Here is a 20,342-nt window from a genome sequence, read left to right as displayed (position 1 = left end):
CCATCCATCCATCCATCCATCCATCCATCCATCCATCATCTTTACCCTTTTCTTCCTTTTCAAGTCACGGGGGTCACTGGTGCCCATGTCCATCTATCATTGTGTGAGAGGTACAGGACACCCTGGACAGGTCTCCAGTCCATCACAGGGACACATTGAGACAAACAACCATTCACTCTCTCACTCACACCTAGGGACAATTTAGAGTTACCAATCAGCCTAACATGCATGTTTTTGGTCTGTGGGAGGAAACCGGAGTACCCGGACAAAACCCACGCAGGCACGGAGAGAACATGCAAACTCCACCCAGAAAGGGCCCGGGCCGGAATTTGATCCAGCGACCTTCTCGATGAGAAGAACAGCTCTACCAACTGTGCCACTGTGCTGCCATGTTCCTAAACCAAAAAAAAATAAATAAATACACAAACCGGCTGAGTTTAGCTGGTAAGGCTGTTTAAATTGATTAACCTGATCCCTTCCTGACCGACGTTAACAGCATCAGATCATTCTGAACTGAGTTTGTTTTTCAGCAGTAAGTGCCGTAGCAGCAATGTTCAAATGTTGATAAAAATGTGAAAATTTAATTAAAAAAAGTGTAAACCTTATCTTGCCAAAAGCAAACTGATAATAACCGTATATTTCCGACTATAAGGCACACTTAAAATCCTTTAATTTTCTTAAAAATCGACAGTGAACCTTATAATCCAGTGCGCCTCATATATGAAAACAGACCCGTTCATTCATATTGCGCCTTATAATCCGGCACACCTTATAGTCTGAAAAATATGGCATTACCAGTAAACTAAAGGTCATCTGCGAGATAAATCCAAAATGTTTTAGAGCGAAGCAGAAAAAATTGCTTCATTCAGGTTTGACTGATTTAATTAAGATTTTAATTTGATGCTGAAACTATTTTTTTTTTTTTAGTTGATTCAAAAATGAAAGCCAGAAAAACAAACAACAACAAAATACGAATACATAAACACATTTCTGTCATCTTGGCTGCTTTCCGTCAGTATCCTGTGAAGTTTGAAGTAAACTTTTAAAGTCGTCGTCACACTCAGAGCCCTGAGTGTTCCTGTTTTATCAAAAGGAACCCAACGTTCCTCGTTATCCCAGCAGAGCTCTGCTCTCAGACAGACGTGTGGTTTCAAACATGACGCAGGGTCTGAATCCAAACCACAGATATTCTCCCTGGATTCAAGTCTTAATTAAACTCACCTCTTTAAAACAACTTTTACTTCAGTTCAAAGGCTTGACATTTGTTGTAAATATACTCTTTAATTGATTTGTTTTACTTTCTTGTCTTTCTGTTTTGTCTGTTTGAAACATGATGATTTAGAAATGGTCAGATCTTGGTCTCTGAATCCAAAACAATAGAAGATTGAACAGTTGGAAGACTTTGTGATCCCTGTTTATATTTATTACTCCGGGTTCTTTACACTATTCCATACATTGTTCTGCATCTTTCTTGTTCCACAATGTGCTATTTCAACAAATCATGTATCAGAACATTCAGCTCTTTCAAGACAATCCTGCTATGACTTTTGGTATTGGTGCAATTTTAGCTTTTTGAAATATTTAGTCTTTTCTGCCATTTTTTTTTTTCCATCCATCCATCCATTATCTTTACCCGTTTATTCCATTTTGGGTCACGGGGGTCGCTGGTGCCCATGTCCAGCAATCACTGTGCGAGGGGCGGGGTACACCCTGGACAGGTCGCAAGTCCATCACAGGGCCACATAGAGACAAACGAGACAAACAACCATTCACTCTCTCACTCACACCTAGGGACAATTTAGAGTTACCAATCAGCCTAACATGCATGTTTTTGGTCTGTGGGAGGAAACCGGAGTACCCGGAGAAAACCCACGCATGCACGGAGAGAACATGCAAACTCCACCCAGAAGGCCCCTGGACCGGGGTTTGAACCAAGGACCTGCTCGCTGAGAGGCAGCAGCTCTACCAGTTGCGCCACCGTGCTGCCCATTTTTTTTTCCACTGAGAAAATGAATTGAGCTTATTTTACATCCGTCAAATCTTTCGATCTGTTTACAACCTTTTACTGCTCCTGCCACATTTCGTTTTGTTTCAGCTTCTTTCAGTTTCCTTCTGTAAAAAAAAAGAAAAAAAGAAGCTTCTTTCAGCTAATTTCAGCTCTCTTTTCAGCTGTTTTGTGCACCTTTCTGCTTTAGTCTGATAACTGCAGCCTTTTTCAGCTTCTTCTAACTTCTTTCTGCTTATTTCAGCTTTTTATGCTCCTTTCAGCTTATTTCTGCAAGTTTCAACTATTTCTGCTATTTCAGCTACTATTTAGCTGTTTTTATGCTAGTTTGAGCTTTTTCAGCTAATTCCACATTTTTCGTGTAATATTTAAAAATGTTCAGCCTAATGCCACAAAAATATGCTCTCTCCCCTTCCTTCTGGTAATTTAAGCTTATTTCTGCTTTTTTAGCTACTTTTCAGCTTTTTTTTTTTTTTTTTTTACATATTTCTGCTATTTTCAGACTTTTTGGTGCACATTTTTGATTCTTTAAGTCTAATATGTCACAACTGTATTCTCTCCACTTCCTTCTGGTAATTTAAGCTTTCTGCCTTTTCAGCTACTTTTCAGCAATTTTTTTTTTTTAGCAAATTTATGAAATTTTGTGCTCATTTCTGCTTATTTAAATCAAATTCAGCAAAAAAGTGTTTTTCTGCTTTCTTCTGCTATAGGCAGTTTCAGCTACATTTCAGCATGCTTCAGCTGTTTTCAGCAAGTTCTTCAGCAATAAGCATTCACACTGCATTTTCACAGGAAATGCAATGTATCTAGTTTTTATTTAAGTTTGTATGTTTTTTTTTACATCTAAGTTATTTAGTGTATTCTGATATTATTTGAACTATTTTTGTTCTATATATAAGTTCAGCTTTTTATTGTACGTCCTTTAAGTGGATTAATAATGTTTTTGCTAGAATCTGTGTGTGTGTCTGTTAGCAAAATATTCAAGTGGCTGCAATTCCGTCATTCCTCAACTTAAACATATTATCATTTAAAACTCTGGTGTAAGAGGCGTTGGGTGATATGCATTCCTTCAAAAAATAGTTTAATTGCAATCAAAACATCTCTTTAATCAGTTTTAATAAAAAACATCTGCAACATTCGTCAGCAGAAAATATCACAGCTGGAGGAAAACCTCCCTGCCTGTGAAGTCCCACTCCTCCTGACTCACGCAGGATTTTTGAAGGTATTAGCTCAGCTGCTGCTGCAACATTTTCCGAATCCCCCGGGACATTTTTCGCCTCAGGAAAGGAAGAGAATCGAACCTATTGATCCGTTCATCGATCCTCCCATTCACGACCACTTAGGCTCGGAGGCCCTTATCGCCTCCCTGAACAGAGAGCAGATCTCCGCTGCCTCCGTCTATCTTCGAGCAACTAATTGACCAAACTGAAGGGAGCTTTTCCAAAACAACAATCGCTCTGTGGACGCTGCCATCTCAAATTGGACTTGTTTCTCATCAGCTGTAAAGCTGTTCCCACAAGAACACCTTTAAACTGACCAGCGAACTTTTCAGTCTCACATACTACAGATTCAAAAGTTTCCTCTAAAACTAGATGTTTTTCCACTAGATGGCAATCAGACTGCATTTAATGATGTGAAAAATAGTTTAATTTTAAAAATCTTTTTATAAGAGGGACAGCTTTGACAGTTCCTGCTTCAAACACAAGTGTTTTATTTCCCTCTCATGAAAACTGTCACAATTTGTTCCAGAACAAAAAGTTTATGATCGGGCTGTTTTCTTGTGTTTTATTTTTTCTGTACAGTTTTTTTGCACTCTGTATACTTGTTGCTTTTTTAGCTAGTCATTTATGAAAATGCTCAGCTATACGTTATCATGAGATGGATGCCGTAACATTTAATTTTTGTGACTTTTATATTTTTACTTTGTACAAAATTGAAATGTAGTGAAATATTTTTAATTCCTTCAAAAACATTGTTCTACTTGCTCTGTTTTTGTCTTCTGATGGTGCTTTTAGCCAGCCTTTTTATACTTGTAGCTAAACTTTTGCTACCTTTAGGTCTAAGTTTGTTAGTTTTGGCTTTAGACTAACATTTTGAAACTTTTATCTTCAAGCTAGTCATGTGTTACCATTAACCAGCTTTTCACTGGGGGAGTGGTGGCGCAGAGGCTAGAGAAGGTGGGCCTGTGATCAGTTACAGGCCACTGGCTCAACTCCCTGTGCTGACAACATCAAAATGTGGGTGGGAATGGTGAAGCACCCACCCAAACCTTCCCCACCCTGGGTCCGAAAAGGAAGAAGTGGGTAAAGATAATGGATGATAGATGAATGGATGGATGGCTTGATAGATGGATAAAACAGGATTAGAATTGTTCCTTCCTGACATTTGCAGTAAAGAAGCTTCTAGGCCTAAACTGCCTAAATAACTCAAATTCAGAGCAGTAAAGCCGCCCTGAGCAGAAGCCCCACAATCAATGTTCCAAATGCTCTAATTTGTTTTTCCAGGAGGCCAGAAGCTTGATTAAAATAGCAGCTCAAACTGGAAACAGAAACTGAGCTTCTTTCGGACGAGATGTTGCAATGCCACATTTTGCTCAAAAGGGGGCGATGCACGCTCAGCAGGTTCAGGCCAGGAAAAAGAAAAGTCCTCCAGACTCTGCTCTCCACAGCATGTAGGATTAAAGCTGACGTACAGCTGCTCAGTCGTTTTTATTCTAATCGACTTCGTCCTTGTTTCCGCCCCACCCCCACCCCAGAGACACAAACAAGCAACCGCACACAGCACATTTGCAAAATATCTAATTATGGAGCACTTGTAATCTCTGCAAGACAGGTTAAAGATTTTACTTTCTGGATCTCCATGGACACTGCTTGTTGCTTAGTGACACAGCCAGGATGAATGAGTGAGCGTTCACTATTATTGCCACTATCTGGAAGAAACGGCACGCAGGGAATTTGGTTATGAATAAAACAAAAACCTTGAAGGTGAAGTAACCATCGACAATTGACGACCTTTCAGAGTCGTGAGCTAACAAATTTTAGCAAACACAAAAATAGCTTTCGCTAAGTCAGGGTTTGGGGTAAAATTTGGAGTGGTAGTGGCTGAGAGTCATCCTTCGAACAAACTAACCGATCCAAAAAGATACATGCGTAAAATTTAAATCTGCCTCTTGAAAATAAATCAGTCACTAAAATGGATTCACCAAGTCGAGTCCTTTCAAACCTTGAACTGCTTCTCTTTGGCAGGTTTGACGTTGACTTCTCGCCATGTTTTGGCGCCCTTCTCCCTCTGGTCCAGGTAGTAGCCTCGCACAGGGTTCCCCCTGTTGGAGGACGGAGCCCTCCAGCCCAGAACCATTTCTGATCCGGTGCAGAGCAGCAGGGCGACGGCCGAGGGAGGAGAGGGAACATCTAGACGAAGAGAAAGAACAAAACTGAAACAAGAGGATTACAGGTGAGAGACGAGGCTCTGGTTATGACAGATAATAAAATGAAGAAACTCCCTGGAAGAGTCCAGGTTTGAGTAAATTTGTGATGCTGGTTGATTAAAAACGAGTTCACGCAGTGAATGGGATCGTAAAGTCAGAGTTGATGACACCAGTGAGAGACAAGTTCAAAGAATCGTTGTCCTTAACTAAAGGCTAATAAAGTCTAACTTTTTATTTGTTGTATCCACCCTACTGTATAAATTATTATGGGTACAACTTCCTGTTGGACACTGGAAGTAGCAGTAAGCATTGGTTAACTATGGTAGTGGAGCACGGACCACGGTTTATTTGAAAGTAATTTTGTCACGTTTCTGCCCCTCCTGCCACGTTTTCGGTCATCATGTTTTAGTTTCCCTGATCATGTCAAGTTTCAGTCTGCTCCTATCTACCTTCACCACACCCACTCTGCTCTGTCACCACAATCAGTAATCATCTCATGCACCTGTTTTCTGCCCTTCTTAAGCTCCATGCTCATTCTCCGACTCTGCCAGATTATCGAACTCTCTCAGATAGTAGATGTCCAGCGAGATCATCATAGCCTTGTTTACCGGCCTTTTTTTGACCTCACGCCTGCCTCTCACATTCCTTGCCCTGCCTGTTCCCTGCCTGCATTAGATTTACCTCTCTGACCACAGTACTGACTCTGCTTTCTACTATTACAACTATGCGTCACGGATCTCGTATTGGCTTTGGATTTGGATCTCTGACCTACTGTGCCTAACCCCTACTTGTTCTACTGGACCTTGCTTTTGGACGCCCCCTCAAACTACGTTCTGCACTATCCCTCTTCTCTGCTACTGTTTACTCAATGAGAGTGGTATCATCGTCTCCAACTCACTGAAGGAGTCCCTCCCTCACCAGACTGTGAAGGTTAGTAACTGCCTCTGTAACCCTCTGAACCTTCACAGTAAAACCCAGATAAGTAACTCTCCTGTCTCTACAGATTGGACACATCTTTGGACCCAGACCTCCACCAGCAGCTATTTATTAATAAATATTTTTAAACTATTCTGTTTGTGTGTGTGTGCAAATCCAAAAACAAATTGTCAAATTTGCATTCAGTTTAGCAGATAAAATGCTGTTTACATTTTAACAACTATAAAGTTTACTAAAATGGTTGTGCTGAGTTCAGGTACCTGTCGTGTTCATGACTGCATGAACAACCAGACCAAACTAAATCAGTGGCTACAACTACGTTTAGAACACGGACCCAAAACAAAGTGTTGCTGTGAAAAGTGATATAGTTTCCATCTCCTACCTACAGATAAGGAATTAAGAAGAATGTGGATGAAAAACGTGAACTTGAAGAAACCACCCAAAACGCTGTATGTGAGCTCATTTCACTTTGTTGACAAATGGCCGACGGAGGAAAACCTGCATCCTACTTTGTGGCTAGACTAGAATAAACCACTAGAGAAGAGACTCCAGATTCTTAGAAGGATTAAAAACAGTGTGATGAGAATATCGGGTATGATTTTAAGTGTATAGAGGGCACAGCATCATAGTATTTGTTCGTCTTTGGTATTACGATTTGTCTCTGCAATTAATACAAGCTCTGTGATGGAGGACTTTAAGGTTTTGTCTGGGCTCTGTCTGTTTCCAGGTAAATCAGATTGTGTCCCACCTCTTAACAAAACGTGGCTGACCTTTTTATTACTGTTTAGATACTAATACTCCTCAGAGCTTTTCAGGTTGTTCATTGCTTCACGGTCAGAATCAACCAAGTCAAATAGCTAAATATGCTAATATGTAATCTGCAGCCACTTCTTCAGGTCGTCCTCCCATCCATGGCCGCAGTGGTATGATTATGTTCTGTTTGAGCTCTGACAGGTGGTGTTCCTATAGCTACATGTTTAAATTAAATCCACAGTGCTTGAAGAAACGACATTAGCTTGTACTGTTCACATAAACAAATGCCGGTTTTGGTCCGCGCTGGAAGTTGTGCTCATAATTCACGCAAGGCACCATGGGAGCTAGGAATAAGGTAGATAACAATTTATAATGTGAGGCCTAGCATTCCTTAAAAGAATGCATATCACCCAGAGATCATCTTGTGGTGAGAAGTGTTTTGCTCTGACCTTGAAAAGAACATCATCTATAATCTCATACAATATAGCAACTCATGCTGAAAGTGTGTCTTGAATCACTCTCAGCTACCACCTCATCAAATTCTAGCCTGATAACTGTAAAACTGACTGAATTATAGCCATTTCTGTGTTGACTATGTATAATCAATAAGCTGTGGCTGCCATCTTGAAAAAGATTGACTCCAGAAGATGATCAGTTGTAGACGCACATCCAGGGATAACGTTCTGAAAGTTTTATTAAAAATATATCCAGTGTGATTAGATATTTTGCTAACAGGCAAAGAGAGTTGACTTTAAGTAGTTACCGTTAATGGTGAAACTTTCAACAAAAAGTAAAGGTCTTGTGCGAGTTGTTAGCACTCTGAGTATTTGCTGGGGATCAGTCTCAGCTACTACCACTCCAAGTTGTAGCTATCTGTTAAATTGACAGAGGTGTAGCCATTTATGTGTTTCTGAAGAACAGGACAGCCATCTTGAATCAGGTAGAGCTTAAAAGGTAATCAGCTGTCGATGAACATTCAACGATTGCTTCATGAGAAGTTTAGGGAACAGACACACCTGATACTCTGGTTGCACTTACTGATGGCTGATTTGACCACAGTGGGGTGAGACTCATCTGAATAGCTGCTGCTTCCTGCTCGGCTCACAGACTTCACCCTGAACACGTACTCCTTCCAGGTTTTCAGCCCGTGAACCGTAAACCTGAGGAAATGCAACGTTCAGATTAACGGTTTAATTAAATTGCTAAATATTGAGAATGCTCAAAAGAAACTTTTACCGTGTTTTAGCTACAGGCTTGTTATTCACAGTCTTCCAGTCCTGTTTGCCAGTTTCACTGCAGTACAGATAATATCCCAGGATGCCATTGGTGTTTTGGGGTTCCCTCCACAGCACCAGCACCGAGGTGTCTGAGTCCCGGATGGCCATGACGGAGCAAGGAGGAGCTGGCAAAGCTGATGAGAATAAATTAAAAATTTTACCAGGTAAATTAATGACCTTTTCATGATCCAACAAAATTCAGTCAGGTCATCTGGACAGTTTCATTTTTTTTGTTGAGACATTTTGTCTTTCATATAAAGGATTTTTGAAGTCTTTTGGAATATTCAGTCAAATCTGACTGGACTTTGTTGGAGTTTCTACCTGGATTATTGAGCATGAACTTTGATGTTTTGAACCATTTTGGCTATGGCTGCTTCAGAGGAGCTGATGGGGGAAAGGGCGGGCCCAGAAACCATCTTATTACCAGCAAACTGGCTGGTGTGTGCTGGGTGTGCTGCTTGTGGGACTGAGTTTCTTGGCGGCTCCTCAGACTGATGAAATCCTTTAGCTGAAGGACGAAACTTCTCAACAACAAAAAAATCAACTGTCCAGATGACCTGACTGAACTTTGTTGGATTTTTAAAAAAATCTGTATTATTGAGCATGAACTTTGACCTCTTTATTGTATTTGTACAGTGTGGGATCCATCTTATGTTGAATATGACTTTTTGTAATTTGATGAGGGTGGAAGAATTCTTATGAGCACATTATTTTTTTAAATTTTGTTAATGAGAGAAAGTGCTTCGCTGGATTGTAGTTTTATCAAGATAATGCCAAAAGAGATTGAAAAAGGGTGACATCTGTGGAAGAGTTGTTTGGAACAGAAAAGTCAGGCAGTTTTGATGCGTTTAAGCCCAGATTTGTGGAGTAAAGTATGGGAATCAAAGTGCTTTGTTTACATTCACTGTGGACCTGCATTTCAGATTATTATATTATATTTTTTTATTATTATAGATCTGTCAGGATTTATGTTGTTTTGGTTGTTTTTTGATAATTTGTGTTTTTTTCTGAGCCACTGACTTGTTCCCTCTCTGTCATTTCGAACCCGGGCCCAAAGCCTGACCCGACCTGAATTCAGGGCAAGCCAGGCCGGGCCATGATAATGTGCTAGATGGGCAGGCGGGGTCGGTGTCGGGCTTTTGATTGCGTCAGCGGATCAGCCGCAATCCAATTATACGGAAACATGGCTTGCCATACATTCTAATTATATGGCGACATGGCTTGCTATACATTCACCAGCCACACGCAGCCATTTCACCGCGAGCTGACGGGCCTTGAAAGTGATAAAATAAAGTTCAGTTAAGCTTCAGATGGGACTACACTGCCAGGCAACGATCCATTGTCCAAATGGACGTTCATTTAGCAGCTGCACTCAGCGGACACGCGCGGCCGATGACCCAAACAGGTGAGATCCCAAAGCAGACATGTCAGAGCGAGGTCTGTGTCTGAATAATACAGAATGCAGACAGAAACAGGGTTTTAATGCTCTTTGATGGCCATGAAAGGACAAACACCCTCTCGCTCCGATCGTCTGCCCCTTTTATTCAGCCGTGCGTCCGCCGACCAATAATAACTATAAGCAGTCAAAGCTTAACTAAAAATGTCGGGGGGTGGGGATGGAGGGGGGGTTGTTTGGTTCAGACCTGTAATTCCAGTTAATTCATCAAGTCGGGTGGTTCAAAAATGATGGATAGGGGCTGGGGCCGGGTCGGACCAGATTTTTTTGCCTCAAATGCGACTCTACACCTGTTCCCTGTAATCATTAGTCTCACCTGTCTCCACTTGACCCATCAGCCTCAGTCCATTTATCCTCTGCTCTGCGTTCAGCATTCGGTCATCCTGTTGTCCTGCCAACTTGTCGCCATGCTTGTCTACATTTTTTTTTGTCCTCTCATGCTTATTGCTGTAAGTATTTTTGTTTTTCTTGATTATTATTATTATTATTATTTTAAATCAAGCTCCTTGTGTTGGCTGCATCCTTGTATCCTTCTTCCTTTCCACTTTGAAAATACCTGGAGAAATGCTGGAACTTTGCTTTAACTCTAAATAATGTCTGGGTGTAAAGGTCACTGATGATAAATACTTTAGCACAAACTTCCGAAGTATTTTGCTGAAGCCAAAGGTTTTAAAAGTGCTGCTGTGTCCTTGTGTAAGTCTCGCATAGGTGTCTTGTTTTTAGTGTGTTTTTTGTTTTTCATGGAGAAAACACTTTTTCTGTTAACCACATGCTTTTTCTACAAGTATATATTTTTACTTAAAGCAAAAATCTTTATTTATAATCTTGACTTCTTTTAGTTTTCAGTTTTATAATTTTAATTACCTTTTAATGTTTTTAATGATGTGCAACCTTTTTCTGTGTGCTGTTTTACGACTGTTTTAAGCTGCTGCCTATTACGTCAAAATACAAGGTCCATCAGAAAGTGGAAACAAAGGATGCAACTTAGGATCTCCTGGTTCGTTCTTCGGTTATTTGCTTTATGAATTGTGTTTAGATAATACATTTACTGAGTTTGTATTAAAACAGACAGGTGTAGAGCAGAAAAGGAAATGCTGAAGGATCCACTGCCTGTCAAAATGACACTGGACTGACGACACAGAGTTTCTGAGCAAATGCCAGGATGTGACAGGATGGGAGTGTTAACATGTCAGGTGTACTCAGGTAAAGTGGAAAACAAAGAGTACTATAGTATACTTAGTACAAATACAGTGGAGGAAAAATACTCAGGTACAGAGTGAAACATTAAATACTATAGTACAAACACTGTGGAGGAAAAGTACTCAGGTAATGAGAAAAACACAGGAGAACTATAGTACAAACACAGTGGAGGAAATGTACTTAGGTAAAGAGGAAAGCATGGAGGACTATAGTACAAATACTGTGGAGAAAAAGTATTCAGGTAACAAGGAAAACACAGAGTACTATAGTACAAATAATGTGGAGGAAAGTACTCAGGTAATGAGGAAAACAAGGACTACTATAGTATAGTGCAAACACTATGGAGGAAAAGTACTCGGGTAACAAGGAAAACACAGAGTACTATAGTACAAATACTGCAGAGGAAAAGTACTCAGGTAAAGAGGAAAACATGGGGTACTATAGTACAAATACTGTGGAGGAAAAGGACTTGTGTAAATAGGAAAACATGGAATGCTATAGTACAAATACTGTGGAGAAAATGTACTCAGGGAAAGAGGAAAAGGAGTACTATAGTACAAATACTGTAGAGGAAAAGGACTTGTGTAAATAGGAAAACAAGGAATGCTATAGTACAATTACTGTGGAGGAAATGCACTCGGGGAAAGAGGAAAACGAGTACTACAGTATAATACAAAATACTATAGAGGAAAAGTTCTCAGGTAACAAGGAAAACACAGAGTACTATAGTACAAATACTGTGGAGGAAAAGGACTCGGGTAAAGAGGAAAACAAGGAATGCTATCGTACAAATACTGTGGAGGAAATGTATTCAGGGAAAGAGGAAAATGAGTACTATAGTACAAATACTGTAGAGGAAAAGGACTTCGGTAAAGAGGAAAACGAGGAATGCTATAGTACAAATACTGTGGAGGAAATGTACTCGGGGAAAGAGGAAAACGAGTACTACAGTATAATACAAAATACTATAGTGAAAAGTTCTCAGGTAACAAGGAAAACACAGAGTACTATAGTACAAACACTGCGGAGGAAAATTACTCAAGTACAGAGTAAAACACAAATGTTTAAAACATAAATAAATTCTAAAGGACCAAAATGTACTTTCTTCTGATTATCTGGAATCACATTTTGGACACGATATAAAAAACAAACACGGGAGAAGAAAACCTGCAAATAGAATTATTATATTTTGGAAGAGTTTGGTTATTTTTGTTCCATTGTACTTATCTCTGTCTTTAAGCCTTCTGTTTCTGGTCGGTGTATTAGTTTTGATGGTTTTATGTATTTTAATTTTGGGATTCTTGCAAGTAACAGTTCTGTTTTTTCTTTATACGAGAGAAACTAACACTTTTTGAACTTTTCAAAAATATATTGCAAACTTTTTAATTCAGGACCTTCCTATCTACATGAAGTTTGTTTACAACGTTTAAAGATGTTTTCTTTACATAATCCTTAATTTTGTTACTTTTTGTGTCTCAGGTTGGTTAGTTTGCATTTTTTTTAAAAACTACAGAACAGTTCCTGGAGGCCTTGACGCCACGCGTGCAAATAATTACTGATTCAGGAGCTTGCTGGTAATAATGTAACTGACTTTTTGCAACAGGCAGAGATAAATCCGCTCCCAGCAGATCGTCTCTTACCTTGTGGTTCTGCAAGGGCGATGGGTGCGCTCGGTTCAGACGGGTCGCTGACTCCATACTTGTTGACGGAGCGCACTCTGAAGTAATACTGCTTCTCCTTCAGCAGGTCGAACACTGGGAACCTGGGAGAGTTCACCACCAGGTCCAAACTGGCCAGACTCCAGCTGCTTTTTCCTACCAACGACTGATCAACAGAAAAGACTAGATTAATTTAAAAAGAACAAATTATAGATAAATAAATCCTAATGATCCAGAATTTGTTCTGGAATAGGCTGGAGGATTCTGTCCAGACAACAAAGTCTCATTTTAGAATAAAAACTGACTCAGCGTTCACGCCACAGTTTTCCTGTATTTTTATTCTTATATGGTTTTTACAATCTAAATACTGTGCATACTTTGTGAAGTTGTTCATCAGAACATTCAGCTCATTTAGCTAAGAGTTTGGGCTTTTTTAACTTTAATACTTTTCCAAATATTTAAGTTTAGGCTATTTAATTCCTTCAAAGATAGTCTCTTAATCTGCTTTAGCAAATCAACTCATTTTTTGTGCTGCTACTTTCAGGTTTTAGCTGATGTTATGCTAATTTTAACTTTTAGCTAGAGCTTTGCTTATTCCTGTTTAGATCTTATTTTTTTTTTCGGGGACATGCACGCTGTAGCTTTTTAGTTAGCATTTTGCTACTTTTAGCTACCCTTTGGCTACCTCTGATTTTCGCAAGTGTTTTGATACTTTTAGTTTTTAGTAAACATTTTGCTTTGCTTGGTTTTTAACTAGCAATTTGCTTCCTTGATTAGCTACTTTTTTGCTATTCGTAGCTTCTACCAATTTAACACTTAATTTTAGCTAGCATTTTGCTGCTTTGGCTTTTAGATTGTATTTTGTTACTTTTAGGTAGTCTTTTTCTTTTAGTTTTAGCTAGTATTCTGGTACGCTTTGCTCAGTTCCAGCTTATTCACTAAAGTAATTTGACTCTCAGCTTTGTAAGCTGCATTTAAAAAGAAAGAAAGAAAGAAAATGTTCTTGTTTTACTTTGGTCAAACTCAGCAGCTAAAGTTTAGCTGCGGATCAAACAGATTTTCCTTCAGACAAGAATAAAGACGGGTAGTTTGGTGCGACGAGCAGAAAAAACATCCAGACATGAAAACAAACTCTTCATAGTAAAAACAAAAACTAAAATGACAAAAAGTAGAACATATTCCTCGTGTCCAACTCTTGACGTTTTTTTTTTTGTAAATATTTCTGAAAAACCACAAACATTATCTAAAGCAGCTGTTGTAAAACTTTGTGGACTGACTTTTCCACTCTTTAATTTTTTCTTTTAACACTTTTCCCCCCCAAAAATCTTTATTTTTCATCTCGTTCTCTGAAAATAGAGCGGCACGCGCCGAAGGGACCAGCGATAATAAAGTTCTTGCTTGAGGGCAAAAAGGTGATTTGAATGTTCCCTTCGTTACGTAAGTGGAAGTGAGGCAGCAGCTTTTGATAATTTCAGGTGCCTTTGACCGATCTGACAGTTTTATTACTTCAGTAACGTATAAAACTTCAATAAAAATCTATTTCCTGTGGCAGTTTTCTGATTATTGGAGCCAGGAGCTGCTGAGTGTCTGTGTGGATATTAGGAAGCTGAGAGCCTTTATTGTTGCAGAGAACGGGTCAGAACCTCACTTCTGATTTTATGCTTCAGCAGCATTTTGAAGTTTGACTCATAAATCAGAGAAATAAATCAAAGTGGACTTTTAGGATGTTTACGAAGTGCATTGTTTATTAATTTAAGTAAAAATTGACGAGTCTGATCAATGTATAAATCACAGAATTAATTTAAAGTGATGGACACTTTCTTTGATGGACATTATTTGTTTAATTACATAAATGAGATGGATCCAAACGGCAATTTTCCAGAATTTACTGAGATAAAAAAAAAACAATAATTGCGTAAACAACGGAACAGAACGATGCTCCAATAAAGTCTGACGGCTGTTAGATCCATCAGCTTTTACAGCCTCAGTGATCAGATTCAGCTCATGTCTTCAGTAAACAGTCGTGTTAAAACATATAATCGATTCGAGGCCACGCTGACGTTCTGCAGGAAGTTGTTCTGCAGGACGTTGTTCTGCAGCCTGACTGGTGCTTCAGGCTTCTATCAGCTGCAGACCTTGACAGAAACAAAAATATTTCTTTAGCTGATAATATTCAGCCGGTCTGCAATGGATTTTGACCACTTTACGTCAAGCAAAACTCACTAAATGTTTTGTTTTTCAACTTGTTGGTAAAAAAGAACCACTAGCATCTAAGGCTTGACTGAAAAATTTCCCTAAACACAAAGAAACAACAATATCAACACATTTTCAAGTCCGGATATTAATACTCTGACAGATATTTAGCTAAGATTTGGTATAGTAGTAGCTGAGACTGATCAACACATTCTGAGCATTCATAGATTATATAAGATGTTTGTTACAAACTGCTTGGAGTCAACAGTTTTAGTAAAACATCTCATGAGCCACTGGGGAGATTTTAATGAAACTTCCAGGATATGATCATTAGATGTGCGTCTACGACTCAAAACCTTTAAGAGCCAATATAAGATGGCTGCCCCCAGCCAACACATCTTATAAATCACAAACACGCTATATGTTGGGGTCAGTCAGGTCTCCATCTCACGTCTCCAGCTCGTCCAAAATGCTGCAACTCGGTTCTTAACAGGAACTCTTAGGTTTGAACGTATTTCACCAGTTTTGACCTCCATTCACTGGCTCCCTGTGTGTGTCAAAATTGATTTTAAGATTCTCCTGTTGACCTCTAAGTGCATGAATGGCCTTGCACCCTCATACCTCTCTGACCCACCATATTTTCCACCGTACACGTCGCATTGCCCTGCAGTATAAGTCACAGCATCAGTCCAAATATGTCTAATAAAGTGGAAAAAAAAACATAAATGCACGCATCGCGTTTGTTACGCGTCTCCGCTGACAACCTGGAAATGTGGGCCGAACCCGGAAATGTAGGCCGGTGTTGTGCCAAAAATCGATTGGCTGCCAAATGGCGACCACAGGAGTATGCACGCGAGAACTTTAACAAGAATTTAACAAGATTAACACTTAAAAACAATTATTTGTTTGCTCAGAATTATAGCAAAGGTTTTGTCTCGGTCTAACTTTTCCTTTAACTTGCCAGTCAAATCAGCTGCATTTCAAAAGCTGATACACGGAAGTAGGCTCGTGCATGAGAGGACTCGCTGTGCATTTCTTCAAAATTTAACAATATAACCACCTAAAAGCAATTATGTGTTTGCTTGAAATTATAATAAAGGTTTGTCTTAGTTTAACTTTTCCTTAATAAAAGGACTTTAACGGTCAAATCAGCTGTATTTCAAAAGCATTCGCCATGCTGATGAAGATTCTCAGTCATCTAGGACATGATAAATTCAAAAACATTCAATACAAAAACAACTGGACTTTATTTGTAACAGAAGACGTTTCGCTTCTCGTCCGAGGAGCTTTCTCAGTTCAAAGAGCAGTGAGTTGAATTCAAAAAGCGTTCGCTGCTTCGGTGCTCTGGGAGCACGCAGAGGGAGGACATCAGGAAGGAGCAATGCTGTGCATTTCTTAGAAATTTTAACAAGATACGAACCTAAAACAATTATTTGTTTGTGTGACATTATAGCAAAGCTGTGTCTCAGTTGAACTTTTACTTAATAAATCCCCTTCAATGGTCAAGTTAGCTGCATTTCGCCGGGGCGGATTTGACGGTTGCTCCATGCGAGCTGGATGAAGGTGGCAAGCTGATTGTGTCAATAGCCACTTTTACCTATTACATGACATAATGGCATTCCATACACCTCGAATGCCATCTAGTGGCTGAAAATGGTAGTGTTCAATATTTTCAGTCAGAATGAATGAAAACAGTCATATCTCAGCCAAAATTTGATTTATAAATATGGGAAAAAAATCCATAAATATGTTGCTTCATCGTATAAGTTGCAGGGCATGCAAATTATGCAAAAAAACATGACTTATAGGCCGAAAAATATGGTACTTCAACCTTATGTTGGTTCTCGGGTGTGGAGATCATCAGACCAGCTGCTCTTGGTTGTATCAAAAACCAGGCTGAAGCTCAGAGGAGATCAGGCTTTTTCAGTCGTGGGCCCTAAACTGTGGAACAATCTGTCCATCAACATTAGACAGGCTGCTTCACTTCCTGTTTGTAAATCTCTCCTGAAAACACACCTGTATTCACTGACGTTTAACATAGTGTGATTCGATTTACCATTTCATTGTTTTTGTGTTTTATTTTTTATGCCTTTAATTACATCTTGCTATTATTCCCTTTCTTTAATTAGTGCCTTGAGATTATTGTTAAGCACTTTGGGAACAGCTGCTGTTTTAAATGTGCTTTATAAATAAATTTGACTTGACAAAAATGGCTACAAATTAGTCAGCCTAATTAGCTAAAACCTGGTGTGGAAGTAGCTGAGCGTAATTCACAATGCATCATGGTCTGACTGGCTTTAAGTTTATGTCAGCCCTCAGCACAAGATCATTTTAGTTTAAAATGTTGGCATCAAAGGTGCTGGGCCTTCCTTCAAGGAATACTTGACCTTTATTTGTATTCCAGCTTCGACCTCTTGACATCTTTGATAAGCAGCTCGTCCCTGAGGACGCTCCATAACTTCAGAGCTTCTATCCAGATTCAAAGTTTAGCGTCACAAAGGAGTCCAATCTACTTCAAGTCCAGTCGAGGCAGATTACGTGTTTGAAGATGTTCACATGTGAAGTTTACAATTAAATATGATCTGATGGAAGAAGCGGGTAAAGATAATGGATGGATGGATGGATGATGGAAGAAATTCAGTTTGGTGATGCAGAACTGTGTAATGTATCTTTGTTTGTCTGTAAGGAGGTGTGTGTGTGTGTGTTTGTGTGTGTGGGAGTCAAGCCTGACCCTCTCCACGTAGAAGGTCAGCGGCTCCCTGCCTCTGGGTTCAGGCTCGGTCCAGCTCAGCACCACGTAGGTGTCGCTCACCTCGCAGGCGTGCACGTTCGTGGGAGGAAAAGGAGCTTTGACCTGACCTGCAGAGCAACGAGAGGAGGAGGAGGAGGAGGAGGAGGGCAGAAGAAGAAGAAGGTCAACGAGAATGAAAGTGGAAAGTGCTGGCTGAGGTACGGGCCTTTTTCTCCTCTTATTATTTCCCTGTGCACACAGAGTCTGCTGGATTGCACAGCAGTGGGGGAGAAACTCAGAACCTTGCAGACCCGGTTTAACCTTGGTTCTTTTTTCATGCCGTGTACATCAGATGAGATCAGCCGGCTCGGATCAGAGACCCTGCAGACGAGGGACGACGCGAGGCTTCAGATTGAGCAGAAACGGCTCGTTTTGGTGTCCGTTCTGCTTCTGCAGTTAACAGAACCGCAGGACGGACCAGAAAAGAACTTTTACTGCAGAAAGAGAGCAGTCGTTTGAAAAAAACGCTGATCTGTTAGAGTCCACGTGCTCGTGTGCGTGCATGTGTGCGCATGTGTAATCAGTGCGACTCCTTTTATATGCTTGCTTTAGTGGGGAATAATTGCTGCAGTGACAAAAAAATAAAAATAAAACAGTAAAATGTGCTGATATTGTCCTTTTAGAACCTCAACTCACTAAACACATCATAAACTTTTTCAAACTTGTAATTTGACATTTTTATTATAAAGGTTTTTTTTTTCTTTAAACACATGCAAAACTGTAAATTAGAACATTTAAAACAGTAAAAACAGACTTTCACTCATATTTACCTCATAACTGCCAGATTACCAAAGGTAAAGGTGGACAGTAATGTTTTTGCCCATGTCTTTGTGTGTGCATGTGTCTGTTAGCAAAATTTCTCATAAACCACCTGATCAATTTTAACGAGACCTTCAGGAAATAATCACTGGATGTACAACTACGATGAATTACCATTTGGAGTGAACCCAATTCATGATGGCCGCCACGGCCTACTGAACTTAAATAACACAAAGAAGCTCCTTACAACAAAAGGCTTACAGCTATAAATGCAGAGAAAGTATTTTACGTTTGCCAGATTTTTATTTGTAATAAAATTTATCATTTCCACTTCGCAGTGACAGTCTCTTTTGTGTTGGCTATAAAATCACAATAAAATACTTTGAAGTATGTTGTTGTTAAATGAGAAAATGTGGAAAAGTGAAGCGTTATTTAAAAAAAAAAACCTTTTTACAGGTACAAGCCAAAAGCCACAACTACCATTCTGGGGGAAAAAAGCAAGATAAAGAGATTTTAAAGTCACTTTTAATGAAGATTAATCAAATAAATATGTTAAATTTAATTATCACAGAAGCCTTTTTGATTTGGCACGTGTGTGCATACGTTCTAAGCCAAACCTCCATCGTAGAAGAGATAAAAAGTTTTTAAAAAGCATTTGCCTCCTCCAGCTTTTCCTATCTCTGACTGTGAGTTAGATTGTCAAGGTTATCAGTTCCCTTTATAGGCGTTTATTCTACCTCAGGCCATTATGTGAATTTACCGGGACACCACGGGGAACTTTTCATTCTTTTCACTGCTTCAAATGGAGCAAATGCTCATATCTTCAGCCATACAATTACTGCAGCTCGTTGTTAAGCATAATATGAAGATGCATTAAAGCCAAAAGCCTGGAGCAACCTACAGGCGAGGAGGCGGCAACACACGTTTCAATGAAACATAAGTGCGTTGTAAAAAATAAACAATAAAAAAGTACAGCCGTCTCACCTTCCAGCTCATCTTTTGTAACGGTAATGGTCCTTCCTCGATCCACTCGGACTACTGAAAGAGGACAAAGACATGAGGTGAAGGGAATACAGACAGAAGAGACATGAAAGTAATAAAGTTCTATGAGAACCTATGATGACACTATTTATTTTTCATGTTTTGCAAATGTTCCAGAAGCAGCCAGACGCAGAGAGATGAGACACGGCAGGATGGAGAGGAGACCGGAGGGGAGCCAGCAGCCTCGTGTCTGTCCTTCATCTGTGTTTAATGATCCAAAGCACCTGACCACAGTCCACCTGTCCTCGCTCTTGCTCACATCTCATCCATCAATCCCAGCGCGGCCCTCTGCCGAGGATCTGACCCAACCGAGCGGCTTCAAAGGTAATCTTTGAAGAAACAAAGCTTTGCACTCGACGATGTCGTTACTGATCAGTCGCAGGCAGAACCGCTCGAGTTGAGATCTAAATCTGAACACGTGCATGTTTTATTTTCTGGCCGTGCTGATGTCGCTGCGGGTGAACCGGGGCAACTGAGGCTGATGGGAACAAAGAGCAAGATGGAGCTGTGGACATGTTGCTGATGCTGTTTGCAGGATGCTGCTGGTGTCAATATACAGTACAGCAGTCCCTCGATTATTAATCTATCTATCTATCTATCTATCTATCTATCTATCTATCTATCTATCTATCTATCTATCTATCTATCTATCTATCTATCTATCTATATATATATATACATATGTATATATATATGTATATATATATATATGTATATATATATATATATATACATATGTATAGAATAAAGTAATCTAATCAAGATTTGAAGTCAACATGTGACTAGATGAGCTCAAGTAATTAAAAATAAGGTAATTAACCATTTCAACTTGGAGCTTTGTAAATC

The 20,342-nt window shown here is 39.6% G+C and overlaps 1 protein-coding gene across 1 annotated transcript in view; it reads right to left on the bottom strand.

The window, feature by feature from the left end:
• The window catches only part of myom3 (myomesin 3), an 88,700-nt gene that overhangs the window by 26,358 nt on the left and 42,000 nt on the right, over positions 1 to 20,342 (bottom strand). Inside the window, exons 13-18 of the mRNA XM_037676814.1 lie at positions 19,440 to 19,493; positions 17,637 to 17,764; positions 12,695 to 12,878; positions 8,358 to 8,532; positions 8,160 to 8,281; positions 5,228 to 5,415 (exon numbers count right to left, since the gene is read on the bottom strand). Of these exons, the coding sequence (XP_037532742.1) occupies positions 5,228 to 5,415; positions 8,160 to 8,281; positions 8,358 to 8,532; positions 12,695 to 12,878; positions 17,637 to 17,764; positions 19,440 to 19,493 (851 nt within the window). The remainder of the gene's footprint in view (positions 1 to 5,227; positions 5,416 to 8,159; positions 8,282 to 8,357; positions 8,533 to 12,694; positions 12,879 to 17,636; positions 17,765 to 19,439; positions 19,494 to 20,342) is intronic.

The sequence above is a fragment of the Nematolebias whitei genome, chromosome 5 (genome assembly GCF_014905685.2).
Source record: "Nematolebias whitei isolate Nwh7 chromosome 5, NemWhi1, whole genome shotgun sequence".
Taxonomy (NCBI): Eukaryota; Metazoa; Chordata; class Actinopteri; order Cyprinodontiformes; family Rivulidae; genus Nematolebias; species Nematolebias whitei.
Note: the sequence above shows the minus strand (reverse complement) of the source record. Positions and strands in the feature narration are given on the sequence as shown.